At 46.4% G+C, this 27672-nt stretch overlaps 1 protein-coding gene across 2 annotated transcripts; it reads right to left on the bottom strand.

The window, feature by feature from the left end:
• Positions 1–2106: 2106 nt before the first annotated feature.
• On the bottom strand, positions 2107–27672 carry JPH4 (junctophilin 4). 2 transcript variants are annotated; one of them, XM_087947919.1, is made up of 6 exons: positions 27500–27672; positions 24627–26227; positions 21805–22594; positions 10331–10449; positions 8251–8859; positions 2107–3802 (listed from the first exon to the last, which is right to left on the bottom strand). In XM_087947919.1, exons 2-6 carry the CDS (start codon positions 25003–25005, stop codon positions 3723–3725), a joined length of 1977 nt encoding a protein of 658 aa, XP_087804045.1. In that variant the 5' UTR covers positions 25006–26227; positions 27500–27672; the 3' UTR covers positions 2107–3722. The 2 variants fall into 2 exon arrangements, with proteins under 2 accessions (XP_087804045.1, XP_087804044.1); XM_087947918.1 differs by lacking the exon at positions 2107–3802 and having other exon boundaries at positions 7850–8859.

Below are 27672 nucleotides of genomic sequence, written 5' to 3'. Positions count from 1 at the left end.
ATTGCCTTCCAATTTTTATACTAACTTTCTTCTGCCGGCCGTTAGGTCAGGGCTGCTACTTTTCTGAACCAAACACTAGACAGCAACAAAGAGTTGAGTTTTCTGGAGCTCTTGGCTGCCCTCTGTGGGTTATTTGACCTGCCCCTCTTCCATTTTATTTGTCATAACTGCAAATGGTTGCGAAGCGAGGCAATTGCTAACTAAGGATACTTCAACGGCCCAAACACGCTACTTTTCCGAATCTGGACTGACTAGATTCAGGGGAAGTTCGAAGTCCCCTTCAAAGACACCCCAAGTTTTTTAAAAAGGGGTGGGCAGGGATGTAAATTACACATATATTTTTTACTTTTATGCCCCTCTTTCCAATTACACAGTGATTTCAACAAATGTGCTTAGCTGAACCACAAATATTGGGCAGAATAAAGACACAGGAGAAGACTGTTAAACTAAGCTTAAATTTGTTCATGGTTTAGTCATGTGGAAGGGCGGATGATAGTTTGTAGCCCTGATTGTATGCTTTTACACACTCTGCACACTCACACACTTACACATGTGCAAGCATAGCACTGATTCCCTTAAAAATGACTTTTTTAACCCGTTCACAATTTTCACTTCCGCCGTTATCCCAACCCGCCGTAGAGTCCCTCCCGCTCCCTGCAAGAAAAGTACACACAGCCTCCAGGATCGTTGTCGTACTTTTTTAATGAATATATTTTATTAAATTATTATTTTTTCCTGCAAGACTTAATTTTTTTGTTTTTTTTTCTCAATCCCAAAGACACGAAATTAGAAATATTCAGTCGAAAAGGCAAACGAAGAAAGAAGGAACGGGGAAGGGAGGAAAAAAGGGGGAAGGGAAGGGGTGGGGGGAAAACAGGCAGTAGAAAATCCAGTACAGAAGGGTTATTCATGATTATTCGTAGGATTATTTCATATTATTATTTTTTTTGTCTCTTTTGTTGTTTTATTTTTTATTTTTCTCTTGGCTATACAGACATTCTCGGTTATACACGGCACGCAGCAAAGGGTCAGTCACAACCTCATGCAAAAAAATCCAGGAAAGGGTAGAACAAGAGATTCCTTGGGGAAAAAGCGGGGGACACCATCCTAGACCAAAGGACCTCCCAAAACATCCTCATCCTCCTCTTTCGGCGGCTCTCGCGCAAGCCTCCTCAGTCGTTCCCAAGCACCCACCAAACTGAAATGAGAGAGGGGCCACGCAGCCCCTTGCCCTCAGAAGCCCTCATTTTAACATCAACTGCCCTTTTTTTATTTCAAAAAAAATTGCCTCTCCTTGCTTATATCCCGAAGGCAGTTTTTCTGTATTGCACGCGATGCAGCCTAGAAAAATCCGGATTTTATTTTTTTTTTAAACATTTTTTCTTCCATTTCCTTTTGGATCCGGGCTGTTCCAGGTGCTTTTTTTTTTTTTCTTCTATTGCACATTTTTTTTCTCTCCAAAGGCACAGCTTGTTGAGTTCAGGGATTTTTTGTCTTTTTTTTTTCCCCCATAGGGGGGGTCAAACGCTTACCCTCTAGAAGGCAAATCATCTCTTCCCGTTTACCCCTCACCTACCCTTCTAAGTCCCAGCCCCTGTCAAGGTGAGCCTTTTGCTTCCTTGGCTGGTGAATTTTCTCGCAGGGGAATAGGAGGGGGGGGGACGCTACGCCTGTTTAAAGTGCTTCATTCTCAGAAATTTTGCAATTTCTCCATTTCATATTTTGCAAATCCCCCCTCCCCCCAAGAATCGGGGCTGGAATAATCCCAAAGAGATTCTCCCAGGAGCAAACATCCTCAGCTTTGTGACCTATTCACCTCCTTCCGTTTCCCCGAAGAGGCACCTCGTTAACGTGGTCCAGAAATACCCTCTTTTTTTCCCCCTTCCTCTCCTACCCCTCCCACACCCCCAACCCTAATCCCGGCGTCAGGAATCTCCCATTCGCCCTCTCTCGTTATAAGTTATAAGTTTTTTGTTTGTTTGTTTGTTTTGTTTTTAAAGTATTCAAACGCTGCGAGAAAAAGGTTTATAAAAGCGTAAAAGGAAACGGGTGGCAAGGCGACGGTCTGGTTTGTTGGTTGGTTGGGTTGGGGGTTTTTTTCCCCCGTTGTCGGTTTGTTTTGAAAAGAAGGAGGTCGAGAAAAAGGAAGCAAGCAAAGAGAGAGAGGAAAAGGTTTGTTGGTTTAAAAAAGGTGGGAGAATTAAAGGTTAGGGAAAGAAATAAAGAGAGCGGCACGGGAAAACGTTGTGAATTTTCTCAGATTTGCACCCTTTCTAAGGACGGGTGGGTGTTACTTGGAGAAAGTTGGAAGGCAGAAAAAACAATCCACCTTTTGTGTGTGGAAAGCAGGGGTGCGATTCAACCGGGATAACAACCGGTTCGGTGAGCGCACGCATGCGTGCCAAATGCACGCTCTTGCATGCGTGCTCCGGGTTTAAAAAAAGCTAATACTTACCTTCAACTGCAGCTGAAGAAAACAGCTGAGGAGCGGCAAATAGCTCTACTGCGCGAATCAGCTGTGCTGTAACAAAAAGACATAAAGCGGAGAAAAGAGCAGGAGCTGCTCGTCGGAGCGAATGAGGGCTGATCGTCGGAATAACGGGTTCAGCCGAACCAGTCTGAACGGAGAGAATCCCACCCCTGGTTGAAACGGGAACCGTCTCTCTGCCTGTATGGGAAGTCCTCAACTTATGACCGTTCATTTAGCGACCGTTCAAAAAAGCACTTAAGTCCTCACATTTAAGAACTGTCCTCAAGGTCACAGGAACTAGTCCGCTGAAAGTTACAAGGCCTCTGGAAAAAAAATGCAATGTATGACCGGTCCTCGCTCTTATGACCATCCTCAAGGTTAGGTGAACAAAATTCCTGGGGATCATGTGATCACCTTCCCGGCCAGTTTCCAATACAACATCAAGGGAGGGAAAGCCAGATTCACTTAACATCTGTCCGATTCTCTTAATAACTGCAGCAAAAAAGGCCATAAAATTAGATGTGGCTCCCTTATTTAAAAACCACCTTCCTTAGTCATGGAAATTCTGGTTTTAAGTTGAGGACTGCCTGTAATCCTAAGGCCAGAGGTGAAGAACCCAGAACCAACAGCTTCAATAATGTAGGAATTGTGTGTTTTGTGTGTGTGTTTGTAACTTCGATACAAGCAAACTGGCCAACGAATGTTGACGTTTTCTCTAATCTAACCATCCTAATATTTAATTCTCCGGAGAGTAAAATTTCTCCTTGGACCTTGACTCAATTTTACTCCCGTGCCTTTATTTATATATATATATTATATATATATAATATATATATAATAAATTTCACTGTTCGTTGCCCAAAGGTTCCACAATTGAAGGGGGAAAAAAATAAAATGAACGAATGAATGAATGAATGAATGAATGAATGAATGAAGCAGGAAAAAGGAGATAGATGTTATTTGGGGGGCGAAAGCAGCAAAGAGGGAGGGAGGGAATGAAAATCGCCAGTAGAAAGAGAGCCCTTTATATGTAAACGATCTAGAAAATTTAAAGAGGCAGCCGGAGTCATGGCTGGGGTGAGTAAAGACATGTGAAAAAAGAGAGAAAGGGGGAGTGGCGGGTGGGTGGGTGGGAAAAGAGAGGCAGAGATCAGAGTTTGTTATCAAACTTCTTTGGGAGGGGGAAGAGGAGGAAGAGGAGGAGGAGGAAATGGGGGGAGGGGAGGGCTACTCCTGCCTTCATCATCCTGTCTCAAGCCAGGAGGAGGGAGAACAGGTAAGCCAGACTAATATCCACCAACAGGACGGCCGCCACGACCAGCAAGTGAGACCCTGAAAGAGAAGAGGGGGAGGGGAAATCACAATAAATACTACTTCAGCAATAGAGTGGTCAATGTCTGGAATCCTCTACCCGACTCTGTAGTTTCTTCCCCAAACCCCAAAAACTTTAACCTTAGACTGTCTACTATTGACCTCACCCCTTTCCTAAGAGGTCTGTAGGGGCGTGCATAAGCGCACCAACGTGCCTACCGTCCCTGTCCTATTGTTTCTCTTATTCTTCTTTTATTTTTCTTATATGTACCCATTTCATGTATTCACAACTATGTATACACTTATACTTATTATCTTGTAAACAACTGGCAAATCAAATAAATAAATAAAATAAAATAAATTTTATATATATATATATATATATATATATATATATATATATATATATATATATATATATATATATATATATATATATATCAGGTTAATATCACTTGATAAGGCCATCCGTGGAAACTTACATCCAGTTTTGGTTGCCATGATATAACAAAAAAAAAGAGGTTGGGAGACCAGGGGTGGGCTTCAAACATTTTGGCAACCAGTTCTATGCCTGGGTGGGCGTGGCCATGGTGGGCGTGGCCTAGTCGGCCTCCTGCACCACCACATGCGGGGGGCAGGGGGGCGGAAGCGTTTTTGCCCTGCCTGGGCTCCGGAGGTTTTCCTCGAGCCTCTGAGAGGGTGAAAACGGCCTCCTCAGGCTCCGGGGGCCATTTGGAGGCCAGAAATGGTCCTCGTTTCTGGCCTTCTGGAGCCTCCGGGAGGCCCGTTTTTCGCCCTCCCTGAGCCTCCACGCGGGCCCTGTACTTACCTGGCATCCAAAATGGGCCGTGTGGGGGACTCCTGGGAGGGGGAGGGGTGGGAGGGGCCAGCCAGGGTTCCGATTTTCCGGTTCGTCGAACCGGGCTATTAAAAATGATAAAATTAGCTACCATTTTGCCCGAATGAACTGGTAGCAGCCCACCCCTGGCTGGGACACTAGAAAAGAGTGCAGAGAAGAACAGCCGAGGGGCCGGAGACCGAAACATATATAAAGAACGGTTGCTGGAATTGGGTACTGTCTCGTTTAATGAAAAGAAGGACCAGGGGGGACAGGATAGCGGTCTTCCAATATTTGGGTGGTTTCCACAAAGAAGAGGGGATAAAATTATTCTCCAAAGAACCAGAGGGCAGGACAAGAAACAATGAATGGAAACTAATCAAAGAGAGAAGCAATCTGGAATTAAAGAGAAACTTCCTAACAGGGAGGACAATTAACCAGTGGAACTCCTTGCCACCAGAAGTTGTCGGTGCTCCAACACTGGAGGTTTTTAAGAAGAGATTGGACAAACAATTTTGTCTGAAATGGCGTAGGGTTTCCTGCCTGAGAAGGGGGTTGGACTCGAAGACTTCCATGGTCCCTTCTAGCTCTGTTATTCTGTTGAAAACCAGAATTAAGTTGAATACCCGGAGGGGTAGAAATTAGACGTAGAAGCCGCGACAACCGGGGAGGCTCGGAGGATGCCAAAATAACAGAGTTGGAAGAGATCTCGGAGGTCTTCTAGACCAGGGAGGTCGGACTTGATTTCATTGAGGGCCGCATCGTGGTTGTGTTTGACTTTGGGGGCCAGGGTGGGGGGTGGCCAGTTTGATGTCACTCATGTTGGGAGGGGCACCTGTGGCGGCCCGAGAGCCCTGCCAGCGAAAAAGGGGTTCCTGAGCTCCGTGTGCCTCCTCCTCCAGCCCTGTTTTTTGCTGGCATAGACACCGCAGGCCAGTCCTTCGCTGTTTCCAGGCCTTGAGTTTTTAACACTCCTCTGCTCAAGCGGGACACCTTATATCATTTCAGACAAATCGTTGTCTATCACTTCCTTCCTTAAAAAGGAGGAGGAGGAGAGGAGGAGGGGGAAAGAGACGGAGGAGGAAGAAAGGAGGAAGAGGAGGAATAACAGAGTTGGAAGGGACCCTTGGAGGTCTTCTACTCCAACCCCTCCTCCCTGCTCAGGGGACCCTACGCCATTCCAGACAAATGCTTGTCAAATCTTTTCTTTAAAAGGAGGAGGAGGAGGAGGAGGACTCCCCCGCCCCTGTGACCGCCACCTTGCTGAGCGTGCTACGCCTGTTCTTTTCAAGTGTGCAAGCTGTACTATTGTCCAACAGCGGAGAAAATTCTCCCTGAGCCAGCATTCTGGCTCTCTACGTGCAGTCACAGGCCGACGGGGCGGGCAGACGGATAAAATATGGGATACAGAGGCAAAGGGGGGAGGAGGAGGAGGGGGAGGGAGGAGGAGGGACATTAACCCCCCCAGACACCCAGGTCTGCTTGGCAGCCACAGCCCGGGGATAATGTTGTCCTTGGCACATTCACCAAACCAGCGCCTGGATAACATCACGGCCTATGCTCCTGCTGTCCCCCCCACCAGTCTAACTCCAAGCCCCCTGAGAGCGAAACTGCTGGATTATTGATGACCTGCAGTTCTGGCGGTCCCCCTACCCGTCCTTCCCAACACCCCCGCCCCCACTGCGGTTGTGCCGACCGACCAACTGGCAAGGCCCGGCTCGATGCTGCAGTGAAGAAGGCGGGACCAACGAGGATGCTGTTGCCAAGAGAAAGGATGCAGTTGCCTAGCAATGGGAGGAAAGCGGCTAGCCAATCCCCTTGTGGATGCGGGGGGCGGTCGGTTCTTCCCAACCCCCTCCCTCCCTCCCTCCTTCCATCCTTCCTGCTTCTTATTCCCAGCTGTATTCCAGAAGGAAAGGAGGGAGAAAGTACATTTTAAAAAAAATGAAAATAACAGACGTGGTTTGGGGGTGGGGGAAAAGGGGAGGGGGAGAAAGGAGGAAGGGCAAGCACTGTGAAAAGACCCCAAGGGTGTTTTATAAGGGGCAGTAGATATCCCACGGTTCCACCAAGAGGGTCAAACTGTGGTTTGTTTGTTGTCGGGCAGGGATATGCTTGCAGTGATATACTTGGGGAAGGGCGGAGTGTCTTATGAACAGGTTTAAAAAAGGTTTAAAAAAGGGAGGGTGAGGATTTGCCCCTCCTCTGTTGTGCAAATGGGATGGGGGGTGTGTTTAGTCCAGATTGCAGGGAGGAGGGTGGGGGAAGGCATTCTATGGAAAAGCAGAAAATTGTGTTTTGGGTGGATTTTGGGACTTCTTGTAGATCTCTGATAATTGTGTGCATCACACAAGAACTGTTTCGGTTTGCGTGGATTGTGCTAGTAGAGAGGGGGTGGCTATTTTCTCTTAAGGGGGTGTTGAGATGCTCTTGGCAATGTTGGGTGGGTGGGTGGGTGGTTTTGCAAAACTTACAGCCTTCCTCCGACTGCCCCCCTCCCCCCGACTGCAATTCAATTGAAAACGGGAAGTCCTCGGCTTACCGACCGCAATTGACATGGAAAATAAAAATTCAAGCGGTGCGGCCATGAAGCAAGACACCACGTGATCGGGCCTTTGTGGCTTTTCCTGGATGACTTCCATATTGATTTTTGTTTGTCGGAAGCCAGCCGGGAAGGACACAGACAATAGCGCACATGGGTCTGGGGGATACAGCTGCACCCGTCGCAAAAAGAGGACAACAATTTGCCAAGTGTGCAAACCTACAATTGGGTGGTGTGGGCACCCAGTCCTGGTTGGACGTGCAACTGTGTCACAGGTCCCTGTTTTCAGGGCTGTTGTAACTTTGAGTACAGGCAGTACTTGACATAATGACCTCAATTGGCCCTGAAATTTCTATTGTTAAGCGAGACTGTTGTTAAGTGGGCTTTGCTCCCATTTCACGACTTTGCTTGGGCCACTGCAACAACCGTCATAAACTATGAGTCAATTTTCAAGTGTCTGAATGTAAATCACATGACCCTGGGGACGCCATAATGGTTATCAGTCCCCTTTGCTGCCTCTAGTGCCAGTCACGCCTCCCACTGATGACCCTAACAAGGGCTCATTTTTGGGATAGGGCTTATATTAGGATAATGCTTAAAAAATCAGGCCATGGTTTATTTTTTGGGTAGGTCTTATTTTAGGGTAAACAGGGTATCATAAACTGTGCTCAGCTTAGCCAGAAGGACCTGAATCTAATATCCATCTAAGGCAGGGGTCTCAAACTCAATTTACCTGGGGGCCACTGGAGGCAGAGTCTGGATGAGGCTGGGTCGCATAAGGGATTCCACAAAAATGACATCATTTCCGCTTCCGCCACACGCGGAAATGACGTCATTTCCACTTCCGTTACAAGCGTAGTGTGCATGAAGTCGGTGTAGCTTAGCCTAGCACCGAATGTCAGCCACGATGAGGAACGGCGGGCGGGACTTCCTTCAGAGGTCCATTCCCCCTGCGGGCCGCACTAATATTATACTTTCATATCACGGTGGGGGCCACAGGATATCGTCCTGCGGGCCGCAATTGGCCCGCGGGCCGTGAGTTTGAGACCCCTGATCTAAGGTGTCCAACCCTCCTTAAAATGTGTTGACCTCTTACCTGTCTCCCCCTTTGGACTGCTTGTAGACTCTTTGATCCCTCCAGCAGAAGAGAAGACCTGCACGATTCCTCATTCTTGGGTTCTGCATCAACCGGAATTCCCAAGGGTACCGTATCGTCCTGGTTCCCCCCGGGATAAGTCTTAGAAGCATTCCCTTCTTCCTCTTCTTCCTCTTCCTCTTCTCGCAGACTGCCCGAGCTGCCACTAGCTGGGCTGCCTGGCTGAGGGTGCTGAGGGACCCTTTCATAATCTTCTTCCTCAGCTTCATAGCTACTTAGCTGCCCCTGTTCCTCCTCGCCTTCCCACAACCCCTCAGGAACGAGCCGCGGTGTCTGAGATGGGAAACTACCCCGCGAACCCCACTCTTCCTCTATATCCGCGGCTTCGGGGAAGAGCTGGCGAGGACCCCCGTTCTCCAAGGGAGGCCAAGTCCGCCGAGGGTCCCCCCGCCAGGGTTGCAGCGGAGTGGGAGGGTAACTCGGCGGTAAGCTTGGATCCGGGGTAACATCAGAAGGGGTGATGCCATTCTCGTAGACGTGGGGACTGTCGTACTCGTGAAAATCGGTGTCGGTGCCTTCTGAATCTAACCGGCCCCGTGGCTCTGGGGAAGGAGAAGCGACTGGCAGTTAAAGAAAGAATGGGTGGATGTAAAAAGCTCTGGGCTCAAGAAAGTTTGGCGGTGGGAATTGCTCTGATATCACAATCTCCTGTTCTCGATTGGAGGACGAAAGTACAGTGCTACCTCGGTACTTGTCGTTAATTGGTTCTAGGAGACACGACAGGTACCAAAAACAATGAGTACCGAATCTTTTTTTTCCCATAAGAAATACTGTAATGCGTCACAACACCGACAAGTTCTAGCTGGTACATTGGGTATCAAAGAAAGGATGAGTACCGGATCAAATTGTTCATGTCAAAATGTTTTGAACACCAAATCCAATAAGCTTCAAACCATCTGAGTACCAAAGTACCACTGTAGTTAAATGTCCACTTGGGATTGTAAAAATCAGAACAAGTGTGTAATAGGAGCGGTCCTGTTATTTATTAATGACATCCCTTTTTAAATTAGATTTCACGGTAATATTTTTCAACCTTAGTCCCTTGAAGATAGGTGGACTTCGACTCCCAGAATTCCCCAGCTAGCTGGCTGGGAATTCCGGAGTCGAAGTCCACCTACCTTCAAGGGACTAAGGCAAAAAAAATGCTCTTCTACAAAAACATTAATGTAATATACATGGCACTTTACGACATAATGACAGAGTTGGAAGGACACCTGGAGGTCTTCTAGTCCAGCCTCTGCTAAAAGCAGGAGACCCTATAACAATGGTGGCTAACCTTTTTTGGGCTCCTGTCCCAAAAATTGTGGGTGCACTTGCACGCTCGCGCTCGCGCGCCAGCACCCAGAAGGCAATGCACACCTCCCCATGTCCCCTACACATGCGTGTGCAATCCCCTACCCACCCACCTACCTCCACTGCCCCCTTACCTGCACTGCGCCTCATTTTCAGCCAGTTTGAGGCCTTTTTTGGCTTCCCAAAGGCTTGAGGAAGGCTTCTGCAGGCTTCCGCAAGCTTTGCAGGCCAAAAACTAACCCCATTTCATTATTTCCTGTTTTTCAAAAAATACCAGGAGTGACAAAAAGGGGCTAGTTTTCGGCCTACAAAGCTTGCAGAAGCCTGCAGAAGCCTTCCTCAAGCCTTTGAGGCACGCACATGCGCAGTGAGGTAAATTTGTGCCGGCACAAATGGCTCTGCGTGCCACCTATGGCACACGTGCCATAGGTTCGCCATCACGGCTCTATAACATTTCTGACAAATCATTGATCCCAGGAATGTACCATTGGGTTAAGAAGGGAACTGAGGACTTGTGAACCCTCTGAGAAGGGGAGTAGAGGGATGTGTCATGTGTCAGAAGATGAGACTACGCACCAAACACCCTTTGATTTCTTGGGCCTTTGCCACCACCCCTGCCAAAAAAAAGGACTACCACCACCCCATTCTCCAGGGCTGAATTTCGAAGGAGGTAGAACATCTTTACTTCTGGAGGGAAGAGCCATCATGCAAACATCTCACCTGAGTCAGCTAGAATGGGCTGTAGTTCTTGAGCCAAAATTTTGGCCAAACGGGAAGCTTCGAGAGCCTTTTCGGCTGCCCCGAGGGCAGAGGCCGCCTTCAGACGAGCATCTGCAGCCCTGGGGTGGAGAAAGTTTTGGGTCAATGAGGAAAGAAGGTCCTTTCTGAAGACTCGCCTTCTGAGGTGGCCCTCCATGACATTCCAAGAATTGATGAAGAAAGTGTTGGGTCAATGGAGAAAGAAGTCCTTCCTAAACGTTTCCTCCTAAGGTGGCCATGACGTTCAAAGAATTGATGGAGAAAGTATAGGGTCAATGGGGAAAGTTCTGTCTAAAACTTGTCCTCCTATGGTTAGCCCCCCCATGATGTTCAAAGAATTGATGGAGAAAGTGTTGGGTCAATGGAGAAAGAAGGTCCTCTCCTCTTAAGGTCCTCCTTTACCTTCAAAGAATCACTTCAAGATGGTCAACGCAGGCCACCTTAGCTAGGAGCATCGCAACTAACGTTGCCTCCATATTTTTTGCTCCTGAAACTTTCAGGCTGGTCCTCAATCTCAGATCTGGAGCTACTCAGCCCTTTTCCTTCATTTTCAAAACACGTTATGGATTCACATCACAATTTCGTTCCGCAACGGGAGCCGAAATCATTGATCAAACAAGTGTCCAAGTGTTTTGGGATCAAAATCTAACCATTCACATCTGTTCCAAACCTTGGTCATTCGTCCCGGCATAAGTTGATGGAGAACCTTCCCACAGGTATTGAAAAATTTGGGAAAATATCATCATGTTCCATAGTTACATTTTACAGGTCTTGTCCACTTTGTTGTTGTTGTTATTTAATGTTTTCAACCCAAATCCATTGGGCTACAGGATTTTGATAAGGAATTTCGTCTGGAAAACGAGAATTCTGATGGCTTTGGGGGAAAGCTGAGGTATGGGTAGGCCTCAACTTACAACCATTCGTTTTAGTGACCGTTCAAGTTACAATGGCAACGAGAGTGTTTCTCACACCTAGGACCGTTGCCACAGTCCCATGGTCATGTGATCAAAACCCGGGGGCTTGGCAACTGGCATGTACTTAATATGGTTGCACTGTCTTGGATCATATGATCAACTTCCTAGATGTCTTCTGATGAGCAATGGGGGAAGCTGGATTCACTTAGCAAGCATGTGATTCACTTAACAACTGCAGGGATTCACTTAACAAGTGTGGCAAGAAAGGCTGTAGAAGGACAAAACTCACTTAACAACCTTCTCGCTCAGCAACGGAAATTTTGGGTTCATTTGCAGTCACAAGTCAAGGACTAATGGTATGTAAATTCATTTCAGACTAGTTTATACAGGGTAGTCCTTGACTTACAATAAAGTGGCACGATGGCCTAGAGGCGGAGCTCTCGCCTCACAATCAGGAGGCAGTGAGTTTGATCCTAGGTAGAGAGAGATATTTCTCTCTCTGGGCACACAATGAGAATATATCTGCTGAACAAAACTCTGCCTTGGTGACAGGAAGGGCATCCGGCCAAAAAACACTCAGTTCCATTCAGTTGCCCAGACTCCACCCCGCAAGGGATTATGGGGTTGTTAAATGACAAAGAAGAAGAAGAGGTCCTTTAGTGGCTGTTCAAAATTACAGTGGCACTGAAACACGGGACTTACGACCATTTTTCACATTTAAGACCATTGCAACATCACCACGGTCACCTGCTGAAAATTCAGACACTTGGTAAATGATTCATATTTACGACGGTTGCAGTGTCCCATGTTCATGTGATCCCCTTTTTGCGGCCTTCTGACAAGCAAAGTCAATCGGAAAGCCAGATTCGCTTAAGAACTGTGTTACTCACTTAACAACTGCAATGATTCATTTAATAACCATGATAAGAAAGTTCGTAAAAATGGGTTAAAAGGTATATAAAAGGACTTAACGTATGCCTCAAGGAACAACATAAAATTTGGGCTCAATTGTGGTGGAAAGTCTACGTGTGTGTGTGCGTGTGTATGTATGTAGGTATGTATGTATGTATAGTTGGTATTCAGCTTTGTTCAGGTATTTTCCCACGTCATTATAGTTGTGCTTTTAAAGTTGTAGCAACGTTTCGGCAGAATCTCATCTGCCATCATCAGGATTCTGTATTGAGTTCGTCTGTGAAAGTCTGACTCACAGACAGACACAATACAGAAGCCTGATGATGGCAGATGAGTTTCTGCCGAAACGTTGCTACAACTTTAAAAGCACAACTATAATGACGTGAAAATACCCGAACAAAGCTGAATACCATACATGTAAGTACCAGCGAAAACTTAAGAATATATATATATATATGTTATCTTCCAAATATCGTCCCTTTGCAAACTGTAACCCTGTCTGTCTAAAAAATGTAGGGAATATTTGTGGAGAACAAACCTTCTTAAGAAATTTGACATAAACTTTATAGAGCGGGACCCTCGGGATAGGAGATTAAGCAAAAAATAAGAAGGGGTCATTTTTTGTGAAGTCCCAGCCATTATCTCAGCTTGTTCTACCACCTTAATAAGCCTTCTTAAACTGGTTTATTTGTTGCCTTGTTATCTGCGTACAGCAATTCAACTTTGTTAATCGCTGGTTTGAATTTAGCCGGTTGTGGGAACCCAGCCTAATTCACAAAAGCACAGAATTGTGGCGATGGAGAGGGAATAGAAAGATCATTTAATCCAAGGTTTCTCAAATTTGGCAGCTTTAAGATACCGTGGACTTGGATAAAAAGTGCTATGGATTTGACTTTGTTAAAAATGAATGGGAACGTTCAATATGTGGCAATGATGAACATATTATTGCTACGATTTAAAAAATGCTATTGAAATTGAATTTGGAAAATGAACATGTAAAAAAATATTGTACGATTCAGCGGGCAAGGAATGTTGGAGATAACGTGATGCTTGAACAATGGGAAAATATGTGGACGAAGGGTTTAAAATTTAGATTATAATCTAAATGAGAAACAGATAGAGTCGGAAGTCAGTGCTTTTTTCCCCCTTCCTCCCTATCTTTCCTTACTTTGCTTCCCCCTTTCCCCTCCCCCTCCCATTGTTTTTCTATTTACAGATTTACAGATTAAGAGGGTTGGAAGGGACCTTATAGGTCATCTAGTCCAACCCCCCCGGCAAAGCAGGAGACGCTGTTTCTGACAGATGGCAGCCCAGTCTCTTCTTGAAAGCCTCCAATGGTGAAGCTCCCACAACTTCCAAAAGGCAACTTCTGTTCCTATTTGCTTTTGTTCTATTTTGTTCTATTTACTTTTGTATTTAATTTTGTTCTACTTCCTTTTGTATTTTATAATACTCTATACAATTTCATAAACAATTTTGACTGAAAAAAAAAAAAAAGACATGTGGACTTCAACTCCCAGAATTCCCCAGCCAAAATGGTCTCCCCATTTGCGGCCTATCAATCTTTTAACGCAGCTCATTTTTAAGATGGGAATTTTGGCAAAAGTCCTCGACTTATGACCACAATGGGAACTAGAATTTCTGTTGCTAAGTTGGGCGGATGTGAAGTGTGCCAACCCCCATTTTAATGACCTTTTCAGCCGCGGTTGCTAAGTGAATCACTTTGGTTGTTAAGTAAATCATGTCCTCGCTAAGCTTTCCCATTGATTTCCTTTGTTGAACTCTGGCTGGGAAGCTTGCAAATAGCGGTCATGTTACCTCCGGGATGCTGTGACTGTCATAACTAACATGCCAGTTGACCAGCATCTGAATTTTGGTCATGTGACGATGCAAATGTGGACGTAAGAATCAGGATCGTCGTAAATACAAGTCATGTTTTTCAGTGATGTTCTAATTTTGAACGATTGCTAAATGAGTGCTTATATAGATAGTCCTTGACTTACGACCAAATTGAGCCCCAAATTTCCATTGCTAAGCGAGACATTTGTTAAGTGAGTTGGGCCCCATTTTGCCATCTTTCATGCCCCGGTTGTTAAGTGAATTGCTGCAGTTGTTAAGTTAGTCCCACAGTTGTTAAGTGAATCCGGTTTCCCCATTGGATTCGCTTGTCCGAAGGTCGCAAAAAGGGACATCTGACCCCAGGACGCCGTTACCGTCATAAATACGAGTCAGTTGACAGGCATCTGAATTTTGATCATGTGACCATGCATCACGCTGCATTGGTCGTAAGTGTGAAAAAACGTCATGAATCACTTATTTCAGTGCCGTTGCAACTGCAAACCGTCACTAAATGGACTATTGTAAGTCAAGAACTACCTGTATATCTTTTTTTTTAAGCTAAATGCATTAAAATCAAAAGTCTTAAGTCTCTTTAATCCTTAGACAACCAATTCTCTCTCTCACACACACACACACACACCAAGAATAAATTTGTGATTCACCATTTTGGTGCTACAAATAAGTTGCTCGTTGCAGCTCTCCATTATCTCTTCTCCCACGCCCCCAAAAATGTTTTTTACCCCCCTTGTTTGAGGATGACCAAGAATGGGAAAAAGCTCTTTTTGGAGGGATGCATCGATTTATTTTGTGCTAAAACAAGACTGAGTCATTTGCGATAGCGAGGTGGACAGCAATAATATTTTAATTAATCAATCAATCAATCAATAAAATATAGGCAGCTGACTTACAACAAGCAACCTAGAACTAAGAAGAAATTTCCTGTCTGTGAGGGAAATTAACCAGTGGAACTGCTTGTCACTAGAAGTTGTGGGTGTTCCAACACTGGAGGTTTTTAAGAAGAGATTGGAGAGCCATTTGTGTGGAATTATACAGGTAATTCTTCGTCTTGCAAAAATTAATTTAGTGACCACTCAAAGTTACTACGGCACTGGAAAAAAGAGGGACTTATGACCATTTTTCACACTTACGACCGTGGTAGCCTCCTCGTGATCAAAATTTAAACGCCGAGCAACTGTTTCCTATTTATGACGGTCACGGTAGTCCCGGGGTCACGTGATCCCCTTTAGCAACTGTTTGACAAGCAAAGTCAAGGGGGAAGCCAGATTCACTTAACAACAACTGCAGTGATTCGCTTAACATCTTTGGCAAGGAAGGTCAAACGGGGAAACTCACTTGACAACTGTCTCGCTTAGCAACGGAAGTGGTGGGTTCAATTTTTGGTCATAATTCAAGGACTGCCTGCAATAAAATTGGGAAAACTTGTTTTTCTTAGTGTTTCGGCCTCCTCCAAGGCGTTCTCTTTAACCCGATCCAGCCATTTTAGCATCTTACAACTTTAATTATTGGTTCTCTAGCATTGTGAATATTTTATTTTATTATGTTATGTTCTTGCTATGTTATTTCCCCCCCACTTTTTTGGTGCAAGCTTTGAAACTCCGATTTTACAAGAAGGAGAAAGATGCATGGATGATTAGCCCCCGTGTATCTAACACCTTCTTCATACTGCTACGGCTAGTCCTCGAATGTACAACCAAAAACGAACCCAAAATTCACGTTGATAATTGACTAGTTTTGCTCCATTTTATTAGCTTTCTTGCCACTGTTGTTAAGTGAATCACTACAGTCAGGAACCTGGTTGTTAACTGAATCTGGCTTTCCCCGTCTACTTTGCTTGTCGGAAGGTCGCAAAAGGGGATCACGTGACCTCCAGACGCTGCGACTGTCATAAATACGAGTCAGTGGCCAAGGGTCTGAATTTTGAGCTTGTGGCCACGAAAATGCTTCAACGGTCGTAAGTGTGAGAATGGTCACAACTCACTTTTTCTCAGTGCCATTGTAAAACTTCGAACGGTCACGAAATGAGCTGTTGTAAGTCGAAGCCTGCATGGCATTTCTGTCTAAATTCAGAAAATAGTAATTTACCGCTTCAGGATCCAATTCACCTCTCAGCAGTGTTTCCTCTGCTGTCATTAGACGCTATTGTTGTGTTTAAAATTATGTTTTCGTGATTTTATTCCAGCTTTGGTTTCAGAAGTTATTAGTTTGAAGCAATTTGATCAAAATTAACCTCTCTCTTTTTAGCAGGTTTCTCAACCTTGGCCCCTTTAAGACAGGTGGACTTCAACTCCCAGAATTCCCTAGCCAACTTCCCAGAATTCTGGGAATTGAAGTCCGCCTCTCTTAAAGGAGCCAAGGTTGAGAAATTAAGGCTGAGAATTTACTAGAAGGTCATACATAAAGTTGATTTATAACCATTTGCTTAGTGGCCGTTCGAAGTTGCAACGGGACAGAACAAAGACTTATGACCGGTCCTCACCCTTACAATTATTGCAGTCCCTACACAATCCTGTGATCAAAATTTGGACATTTGACAACCGCCATGTATAGGTAGTCCTCAATTTACAACAAGTTTAGTGACCGTTCAAAGTTATGACGGCATTGAAAAAAGTGATGTAGGACCATTTGTCACACTTAACAACCATCATGTGATCAAAATCCAGACGCTTGGCAACTGACTCGCATTTATGACGGTCGCAGCATCCGGGGGTCACCTGATCCCTTTTGAGACCTTCTGACAAGCAAAGTTGATGGGGAACCCAGATTCACTTAACAACCGTTCTTATTAAATTAACAACTTCAGTGATTCACTTAAGAAACGCGGCAAGAAAAGTTGTAAAATGGGTCCAAAAATAAAATTTCTCACGCAGCCATATAAATTCTGGGCTCAACTTTCAACTCAATTCTTGGCCACTCAAATTCAGTCATAAGTCGAGGACTGCCTGTATTTATGACATCAAGCATCAAGGGATGACCATTTGCAACCTTCTTCACCAGTTTCTGACCAGCAAAGCCAATGGGGGAGGCTGGACTCTTCTTAATGACCGTGTGACTCACTTAACAACTGCAGCGATTCACTTAACAACCACGAGAAAAACATTTGTTAAAACTGGGCAAAACTTTCTTGACCAGAGCCTTGCTTAGCAACAGAAATACTCTTCCACCATTGTGGTTGTAAGGTGAGGACATGGAATGGAATGGAATGGAATGGAATGGAATAGAATAGAATAGAATAGAATAGAATAGAATAGAATAGAATAGAATAGAATAGAATAGAATAGAGCTGGAAGTAGAGGTGGTATTCAGCAGGTTCTGACCAGTTCTGGAGAACCGGTAGTGGACATTTTGAGTAGTTCTGAGAATTACCTCTGACTGGCCCCGCCTCCCATCTATTCTCCGCCTCCCGAGTCCCAGCTGATTGGCTGGGTCTTCTTTGTTGCCCTGCACAGGAGAACGGAGCTGGAAAGCAGGTTAGTGGGGTGGGGAGGGAATGGGGATTTTGCAGTATCCGTCCCCTGCCATGCACACCAAGCCACGCCCACCAAGCCACACCCACAGAACCGGTAGTAAAGGAATTTGAATTCCACCTCTGGCTGGAAGGGACCTTAAAGCTCAACTAGTCTAACCCCCTGTGCTCAAGCAGAAGACCCTCTATTATTTCAGATAAGTCACTGTCTAGATTCTTCTTAAAAACCTCCACTGTTGGAGCGTCCATGATTTCTGGTGGCAAGTTGTTCCACTGGTTATTTGTCCTCCCTGTTAGGAAGTTTCTCCTTAATTCCAGGTTGCTTCTCTCCTTGATTAGTTTCCATCCGTTGTTTCTTGTCCTGCCTTTAGGTGCTTTGTAGAATAATTTGACCCCTACTTCTTTGGGGCACCTCTCAAATTCTGGAATACTGTGTCACCCCTAATTCTTCTTTTCTTTAGATTAGCCAGACCCAAAACCTGCTGCTGTTCTGCATATGGTTTAGTCTCCAGGCCTTGTAAACGAGCACTCTAATATTTGGATGAAGGCCGGCTCTTCCTGAACTTCTTGCACCTCAATCCATGCATGGCCTCCACTTCTGAGGATCAAAACATATCCCCGAGTCTTCATTCTCTCTCCACTTACAACTGGTTGGAACTACAACACGCCATCTTAACTCCCAAAGGTGCTTTTTCAAGACTCAACTGGTCTTTCTTTGTTTTTCCTTGAAGAGGTTTCACTTCTCATCTGAGAAGCTTTCTTCAGTTCTAACTGAATGGTGGAGACGGAAGGAGTTATATTCCTTTACGGTCCTCTGGTTGTTAGTACTCTCTCTGAGAGTCGTTGAGGCGACTTAGAGGTTTATCCGTGCCCCCAGGTTCCCCTGAATAGTGCAAATGCTTGTAAATCTTTACAACACGGTCCCTTCAGCACTTCTAAGAAGGTTCCACACCTATTTGCATTATTCAGGGGACTCCGAGGGCACAAATAAACCTCCAAGTTGCCTCAAGGGCTCTCAGAGAGAGTACTAACGGCCAGAGGACTGCAAGGAATGCAAGTAGTCCTTGATGTATGACCCCAATTAAGCCCCAAATTTATGTTGCTAAAGTGAGACATTGGTTAAGCTGGTTTTGCCCCCATTTTATGACTATTCTTGTCACAGTTGTTAAGTGAATCCCTGCCATTGTTATGTTAGCATTGTGGTTGTTAAGTAAATCTGGCTTCCTCATTGACTCTGCTTGTTTGAAGGTTGCATGAGGTGATCCCATGACCCCGCAACCGTCATAAATGATGGTTATGACACTGCAACCATCATAAATACAAGTCAATTTGCCAAGCTTCTGAATTTTTACCACGTAAACCTGGGGATAACGGTGATAAGTGTGAAAAGCATTCCTAAGTCACTGTTTTCAGTGGCCATTGTAACTTTGAATGGGGACTATCTGAATAAATCCTTCCATCCTCCACCATTCACTCGGAACGGAAGAAGCTTCTCGGATGAGAAGTGAAATCTCTTCAAGGAAAAACAAAGAAAGTCCAATTGCCTTTTGAAAAAAAAAAGCACTTTTGGGACAACCCTGACCTGGATGGTTGAGGACCTCCATAGACATGCCATTTTAATCATCGCCTAACCCCAATATAGATAGTCCTCGACTTACAACAGTTCATTTAGTGACCAACATTACAACGGCATTGACAAAAGGGACTTATGACTGTTTTTCACACCTTTGCAGCATCCCCATGGTCACCTGATCAAAATTCAGATGCCTGGCACAACTGACTCCTGTTTATGACGGTCTCAGCGCCCCGTGGGTCCCGCGATCCCCTTTTACGACCTTCTGGCAAGCAAAATCAACGGGGGAAAGCCGGATTCACTTAACAAACGGGTGACTAACCTATCGACCGCCGCGATCCACTTAACAACAGTGGCGAGAAAAAGTCATAAGAAGGGGGCAAAGCTCGCTCAACGAATGCCTCCCTAAATAAGGGAAACACAGGACTCCATTGGGGTCGTAAGTCGAGGACTACCTGCAGGTTACAAAAACGCGCCATGGAATCTGAAAAGAAGGAAATCAAAAAGGAATTGTTGCTGCAATGGGGTGGCTCTGCTTGGATGCAACCCCCAACACCTCCCCAAAGAAGAAGGCTGTTTGCCTCCTTGCAATTCACTCCCCTCCCCATACACACATGTCAACCCCCACAACACCTGGTTTGCCTTCACCCACGCAACTAGTATCCTGGTTTGTTTATGCACACAGCTCCTCCTCTTCACTGTCTGCTTCTCTTGTTTCCATGCCTCTCCGCTCTTCTCCCCATCCTCCTGTGTGTGTGTGTGTGTGTGTTTGTGTGACAACATTTCTAGATCAGCCCCATTCCTGTCTCTTCTCTCCCTGGATGGCTCCGCCTCCCTCCCTCCCCTCCCTCCCCTCTCCCTCCCTGGTCCATGCCCGTAGGATGCTGCGGCTGTTGCCATGGCAGCCGTCAGCCAATCGCCTCATCCCGTCCTCCTGTTACCTAGGTGACCTGGGCAGCCTACACCAGGAGCCGGCCTTTTCACACACTCACACACACACATACAAACACAAATACGCGCGTGCGCACTCGCGCACATACAGATACAGATGGACTCACCTACAGTTTTATTATGCTGAGAGAGAGAGAAAGAATGAGAGAGAGGGAAAAGGATAGAGGGAGAAAGAGAAAGGGTGAAAGAGAGAAAGACAGGGAGAGAAAGAAAAGGAGAAAGAGAGAAAGGGGGAGAGAGAGAGAGAAAGGGAAAAAGAAAGATAAAAAGAGAGAAAGAGAAATAAAGAGGGAGAGAGAGAGAAAAGGAGAGAACGAATGAAAGAGAAAGAGAGAGGGAAAGAAAGAAAAGGAGAATGAGAGAGAAAGGGGGAGAGAGGGAGAGAGGGGAAGGAGGCCTGGTTAGGGAGCAGGAAGAGATGTGAAAAGAAAACAGCTAGAAAAGGGCTAAAAAAAGGGAATATTTTAAAAAGAAAGGAAAAAAGAAAGGAAAAGGGGGATTTGGTGACTGAGGAAAATAGAGGCAGAGCAGGAGAAGGATGAAAAAGAAAGAAAATGCAGATGGAAAAAAAAGAGAAGAAAAAAAAAAGATGGACAGACTTAGAAAGTTGTATCAATTCATCTTATCTCTCTTTATTTTGAGGAGTGGAGCCAAAGTGTACACACCTAATGCACACACAAAAACAATAACAACAAGCCTTTTTAATCCTTTGCCACCAATATTTTTATAATGAATTTTCTACCCGGGAGGCCCGATCACAATGGATTTTTACATGCTAAAGTCTGTGTGAGACTCTAAAAAAAAAAACAGCAGAAAGAGCATTTTTGTTCCGTCTCTTTTTAAAATGGCTCCTGCTGAGAGGGAAAAATTCTCCTCATGACCATCTGTAATCCTGCATCCTGTCTTTAAAAAAAATATTTTAAAAAAATCAGAATAAATTGACAAAAATGTTTTCCAATGAACCACTTTTACGCTGAGGCAGAAGCTGGGAATAAAACTCAAAAAAAAAACCTCAGCGTAAAATGGGTTTGTTAGAAATATTGTCCCTCACGTGAAGCTTGTTTTAGTTCTAGAACCGAGGGTGTCCAACTTTGGCAACTCAAAGACCTGTGGACTTCAACTCCCAGAACTCCCCAGCCATCCACGGCTAGCTAAGGAATTCTGGGAGTTGAAGGACAGGAATCTTTAAGTTGAAGGCCCAGAAGTCTTCAAGTTGCTAAGTTTAGACATCCCTGGTCTAGACTATGGAAGAACATTTTCTGATCAGCAGTGGGATCCTGCCGGTCCACCTACCAGTTCGGTGATTGCGTGCGTGTGCATTTGCACCTATCGTGTGCCTGCAGCTTTCCCCACACCAGCTGTAGCGCCTGTAGAGGCCTGTGGCGCCAGCTGTAGCGCCTGTAGAGGCCTGTAGCGCCAATCAGCTGAGAGGATAAAGAAAAACACAAGGGCAGGTGGGAGGGCTGATCCTGTGCTTTTCTCTTCTTTTTCCTTTCAGCTGATCGTGGGAGGCTTTTTTTACTACCGGTTCAATTGAACCGGTTCAAACCGGTAGCATACCACCTGATGTTCTGATGTTCACAGATATCTAGTAAGGATAACTCATTGACTCAATCACTCTCCACCCACATTTTGAAGATTCCTTCAAGGCAAGTCAACCTTCTCTCATGTCAACCGTTGAATGAGACCATCAATGAGAGGGTTGTAGGAACGTGCTGCCCTCTATCCTCTTCCCGCCCCCACCCCCAGTTCTCCTTCTTACCTGGCGATGGCCAATTCTTGCTTCTGACGAGCCATGCTGACTGCTCTCCGGGCCACCTCAACTGCTCGGTCCACTTTCTCTTTGACTTTGCTCCGTCGAAGCGGGATGAGGTTCTTCACCTTCCCACTCACCAACCGGTTGATCTTGTACTTCCCTTCTTCTTTGGAACCATCAGGATAGGTGGTGCGCCCGTACCCGTGTCGCCGGTTCCCCAGCCACTCGCCCTCGTACCGCAGCCCATTAGAGCGGCGACTCACCCCATAGCCACTGCGCCGGTCAGCCCGCCATTCCCCCGCGTAGACCTCAGTGGAAGAACCTTCAATGGTCAGAGTTGAAGGCAGCTCAGGAGGTTCGGTCTCGGCATAACTGAGGGTGGTGGCCTCGCTTCCCGCTGAACTGACCCCTGCCTCACTCTTGAGGGACCCTCGCTTGCTGCCCAGAGAGGCTTTAGACTCGGCCCTCCGTACTCTTAGCCCACTCAGGAGCAAGGAACGCCGGAAGAACCCCCCGCTCTTCTTTTTGGTCCCTTTGGGGAAGTCTGGATCTCCAGGGAAAGCTAAAACAAAGCCACCCCTAGATCCTGAGGCAGGGCTGTCCCCAGGGAGTGGTGGAGGTGGCAGTGAAGGAGGAGGGAGAGGTACCACAGGGGCATTGTGATCGGCCTCACTGTGGAGAGACTCCAGGGAGGTCCGGTGTGGGGAGCGCACCAGGGTGGCTTGTCGATATGGGACACTCTGGCGCACTCCATATCCATGACGCTTGCCGGACTGCCACTGGCCTTGGTAAGTACCTACAATGGAGGGAAAGATGAGGTCAACCAAGGAAGATGAAGGACATTCCACATCTCTTGGACAAGAGATGTCCAACAAAGCAGTCCAGCTGAAGAAGACCACTCAGGCCTTCTCAGACCTACCAAGAATCGTCTTGGTATATGGAAACTGGATCAAGAACCCCAGGTGTTTGTATTGGAGACCACGGAGAAAAGTCATGAGTGAGGGTCAAGGACCTACACAGGAGTGTCTTCCCCAGAAGACCCGAGGGTTTCATTTTTGAAAACAGTGGTTAAATGTCACGGATGGGATTTCATTCGTGTTGGTTTGCCTCCTACTGTTCTTTCAAGGATTTACGAGATTAGTTGGTTATTCCCACGTTTAAAGAGGTTAAGGTTGCTTGAAGCCGGCGTGCGATCTGTGTGTGAAAACTTGCTACATTACATGGCCCAGTTGAGTTTGAAACTCTACTAGGAAATCAGATCAGCTTTTTCTGGCCCACATCACGCACACCACAACCACCTCCACCCATTATCTTGAGGCACATAGATGGTGTTCTAGAGGAACGTCTACATCAAGACACAAAGCAACCGTGTGTGAACAATGCATGAGAGAGAGGTGGAAAGAAGTGTCACCACCATTGCCGCCATCATCACTATCACCACAACTATCACCGTCACCTGTCATGGGACAGAGAGATGGCGTTCTAGAAGAACATCTACTGGTAGATGAAGAGATGGAGAAAGGGTGAATGGAAAAGCATATGGAGAAATCTGACGAGCTTTCTATGGAGCACCTCATCCTCAACCACCATCACTTCCACTACTATTTTGGAACACACAGGTGGTGTGGTAGAAGAACATCTAGATGAAGACACAAAGCAACAGTGTGTGTGAGAAAGATGGAAAGAACCTCCACCACCATTGCCATCCTCATCACCATCCTCATCACCACCACTCCATCCATCACCACCATAACCACCTCCGCCCATTGTCTTAGGACACACAGATGGTGTTCTAGAGGAGCATCTAGATGAAGAGATGGAGCAAGGATGAATGAAAAGTACATGGAGAAATCTGACCAGCTTTCTATGGACCGCGTCATCCTCACTCACCACAACCCTCACCATCACTGTCACCACCACCAACTCCACCGTTATCTTAAGACACACAGGTGGTGTTCTAGAGGAACATCTAGATGAAGAAACAAAGCAACGGCGTACGAAAAGTGCATGAAGAAATCTCACCAACTTTCAGGGGAACACATCACCATCATCAACACTAACCTAGTTACCACTCCCACCTCCATCATTGTCTTAGGACACACAGATGGTGTGGCGGAAGAATATCTAGATGAGGAAATGGAGCAAGAGGGAATTGAAAAGTCTATGGAGAAACCTGGTCTACTTTCTATGGACCACATCACCATCAACCATCACCCCCAATATCTTAGGACCATATTTTTCAATCTGTGGTACACGTATGCTACTGGTGGTACTTCGGCACCTAGCAGGACATCTAGACCAGGGGTGTCAAACTGGATTTATTCAAGGGCCAGATCAGCATTGTAGTTCTCCTCTGGGGAGATGGGACAGCATCCTGCCAGTCAAAACAAGGTATGGGAGACCATGGGAGGCCCCTGCACAGCCCATTTTTGGCCTCAATGGCCTGCTGCAGCACTCTACCAGTCAGAAATGGGCCCCGCAGAGGCCCTGCAGGCCGGTCCTAGGTTTAAGCACCCCACAGGCTGGATTCGGCCTGCAGGCCTTGAGTTTGACACCCCTTGACTTAGGACAGTGGATGTCCCAAGGAGGTATGCTAGAGGAGCATCTCGACGAAGGAGTGAAGCAACAGGGAATGAAAAGGGTATGGAGAGATGGAGAGAACCCAGTTCTTCTCCAACTGCCCCTCAACAGACTTATGGAGGAGAACTGGACAGGGACACAATGCTGTGGGCCAAGTGGACAATCAGATACGACATCAGGACCACCAGACCAAGAAGAAATAACAGCCCAGCCCCCAACCCCCTTCTCAGCCTGCTCTCCTGACTCACCTCCGTCCGCGTAGGTCTCCATCCCGTAGCCATCCTGAAGACCTTCACGCCACATGCCTTCGTAGACGACTCCCGAGTGGCTTTCCCAGATGCCCAGATGGCCCTTCAGCCCATGGCACCACTCCCCCTTGTAACTCCACTTGCTCTTCCGCTCCGTGCCCAGGCCGCTGCGCTTGCCTTGACTCCAGAAGCCCTGGTAGGTATTCCCGCTGGGCCAAGTGTAAACACCCAGAGACTCGAAGCCACGACTCCAACGCCCGCTGTATTCCCCCTGGGCGCCTGGGCCTGTGCACACCCCATAGCCATGTGCCCGGCCCTCTTCCCAGTCGCCCACATAACAGCCTCCATCATCAAAATCAAATCTGCCTCCGTTGGACATTCATGTAATGTTTCTCCCCAGCCAGTCGGGCTGCAGTTACCTCCGAGTCCCCGTGCACATCCCTCCTGCCCGTCGAAGTCGTTTCTACATGGCTCGGCTCCACCCAGACTGGCTTCAGTCCTCCATGGCTCCCTTTGGATGGCCAGACATCGATCTGGCAAGCCGTTCTCCGTCTCTAGCCAGGAGCCTCTGGTTCAGCTGAGCTGCAATTCCAATTTGGCTAACGCTGGCTCGTTCGACTTTTGTTGGGCATCAACTCCGGGGAGCACCGAGGAGGAGCACCGACGCTCCAGAGTCCCGAAGCAGGAAGAAACTAGCAGTAGGGTGAGCCCAACATTTAGTGGTAACGAACATGCGGCGGAGATGGGATTATATTAAAGTTTAGAAAAAGTCATGGGCGTGAAAGTGCAAAATACGCGTAAAAAAAAAAAATCGTCTGGGCACAATCCTGTGGAATCGTCTGAGCTACACTACTCTTCCTAGTATAATAGAAACCTCCCCCACCCCCCAAAAAAGTCTTGCAACTCCAAAGAAAGGAGTTATCCAGGAGTTATCTATAGATGTTTCTCAAGGCTCTGTGTTGGAGGTCCAGAGAACTGGAGATGTGTTGGACACCTGGAATATCAGAAGATATGGATTTTCAGAGGTTGTCGAGGAATCTGGTGGCGCCAAAGACAATCTAAGCGCTTTGTGGAGCCTAGGGACAGCCAGTTGGTCTTTCCTTGGCGAGGACCAAACATGCTAGTTCCTAGAAGAACTTCATTTTGGTGAGTCCTCTTGCTTCTTCAGCAGCAAGAGACAAACATTTCCATGTCACAAGTTCAGGATATAGACAAATGTGTAGGCCTGAACTCTTTGGTTGAGAAGCTTAGGGTGGTCTGGGTTGATCAGTGATGACTTAGGGACAGAAGACAACCAGAAAGTGCAGGTGGCCATGAAGGCATGAGGATACTCCATTCATGGTGGCTGAGGTCCTCAACTAGACTTGCTGAACTCTTCTTGGTCTTAGTTAGGAGCCCATCCCTGAATGGAGGTTCTGGAATCCAGAGTCCACAAACCTCTGTAGCATCAGACAGAAAAGTGGATCCTGGGGTTTCCCTCCCTAGAGCCCATCAGAAGCAATCTAGACCATCCCCACAATCAGCCAACCTCTTCCGAGCGATGGAGAGGCAGTAGGATTGGCGAGGAGGAGCACCAGCTAGGACAAAACGCAGAGAACCACCTGCATGGAGAGACAGAAGGATTAGGCAGATACCCAAGCGAACATTGCAAAAACAGTGGAGAGAGATAGAGAGAGGGAGGGAGAGAGGGAGGAAGGGAAGGAAAAAGAGAGAGAAAGAAAAGAAAGAAAGAGAAAAGAGAAAGAAAAGAAAGAATTATGGGATTTGAAGTCCACAGTTCTTAAAGTTATCAAGGCTGAGAAACACTAAAATACCAGGATGGCTAATAAAACTAAGATTATAATCCATGCATGTTACAAAAAAAACGGAGAGAGCGAGCCGAGGGAGGGAGAGAGAGAGGAGGGGGAAAGAGAGAAATTAAGAAGCAAAGAATCAGAGGGAAAGGATAAGATTCACCTCTGTTTGTTAACAAGCCAAGACCGAAAACATCTCACACCGTTGCCTCCTAAGGGAGACAGATGTGCAACACCCCCCTCCGCCACACTCTTGTACACACACACATACAGGCACTTTTTTTGTAAACAAGGACCACGATCAAAGCTGTCCACCCCACAAGGCAGGTTGACATCACCCAAGAAAGATCACACATGCGCGTGAACACACACACACACACACATGCACGCACACGCATGTATCAGGCACTCGAAATGGGTGTTAAAAAACCACACACACACACAAAACCAGGGCTCCCCCAACCCACATACAAGCTGCAAAAAAATAAAGCAGGAATTCATGCTGTCAGCAGAAGGCTGCACATACACACACACACGCATGCACACCCAACCCAATTGCACACCCCAAATCCAGACCTGTGCACATGCAATAATAATAATAATAATAATAATAATAATAATAATAATAATAATAATAATAATAATAATAATAATAATAATAATAATAATAATAATAATAATAAGGCAGGGTGTACGAGCAAGGGTCTGGTGTGTACCACCCTTCTGCTTCCGTTGTGCGAGGTTCACTTTTTTTTATACACCCAGGCAGAATTGGTGTCAGCTGCAGAGCCCGCCCCAAACGTGCCCCACATTCGCCAGCAAAAGGGGACAAGCCTTAGCAAGGGCTCATTCTAAGCCCAGATCGCCTATGTATCTCGAAGCATGAAACAAGCTACGAACATTAAAAACACGCTTGGCCAAATCCTGCTCACCCAAATCTGCACGGTGCATTGGATGGGCGGAAATATATATGCATACCTATGTATGTATATATACGATCGCCGCATGCAGGAAAAGCCTCAAAGCAACAGCTCCCCCGTCGCTCTCGGAGAAATATCCCCGAATAATCCCCACGCTTACCGGGTGTGTGGATTCCCACGATAGAGTCTGGAAGGCGAAGAAGAAGAAAGGGGGTGGGTGGGTGGGTGGGGGAGGGAGCCACTCGCCAGATCTTCTGGAAAGGTACAGATGCGCTTCAGAGACACACCCAAGGCGAGAGCCAGTAGATCGATGGAGAGGGATCTCCGCTGGGA

This window comes from Notechis scutatus, chromosome Z (assembly GCF_049901735.1).
Source record: "Notechis scutatus isolate UNSWTSFEM ecotype Mainland chromosome Z, rNotScu1.2, whole genome shotgun sequence".
NCBI lineage: Eukaryota > Metazoa > Chordata > Lepidosauria > Squamata > Elapidae > Notechis > Notechis scutatus.
The sequence above is the reverse complement of the archived record's forward strand: the minus strand, read 5'-3'. Positions and strand labels throughout refer to the sequence as shown.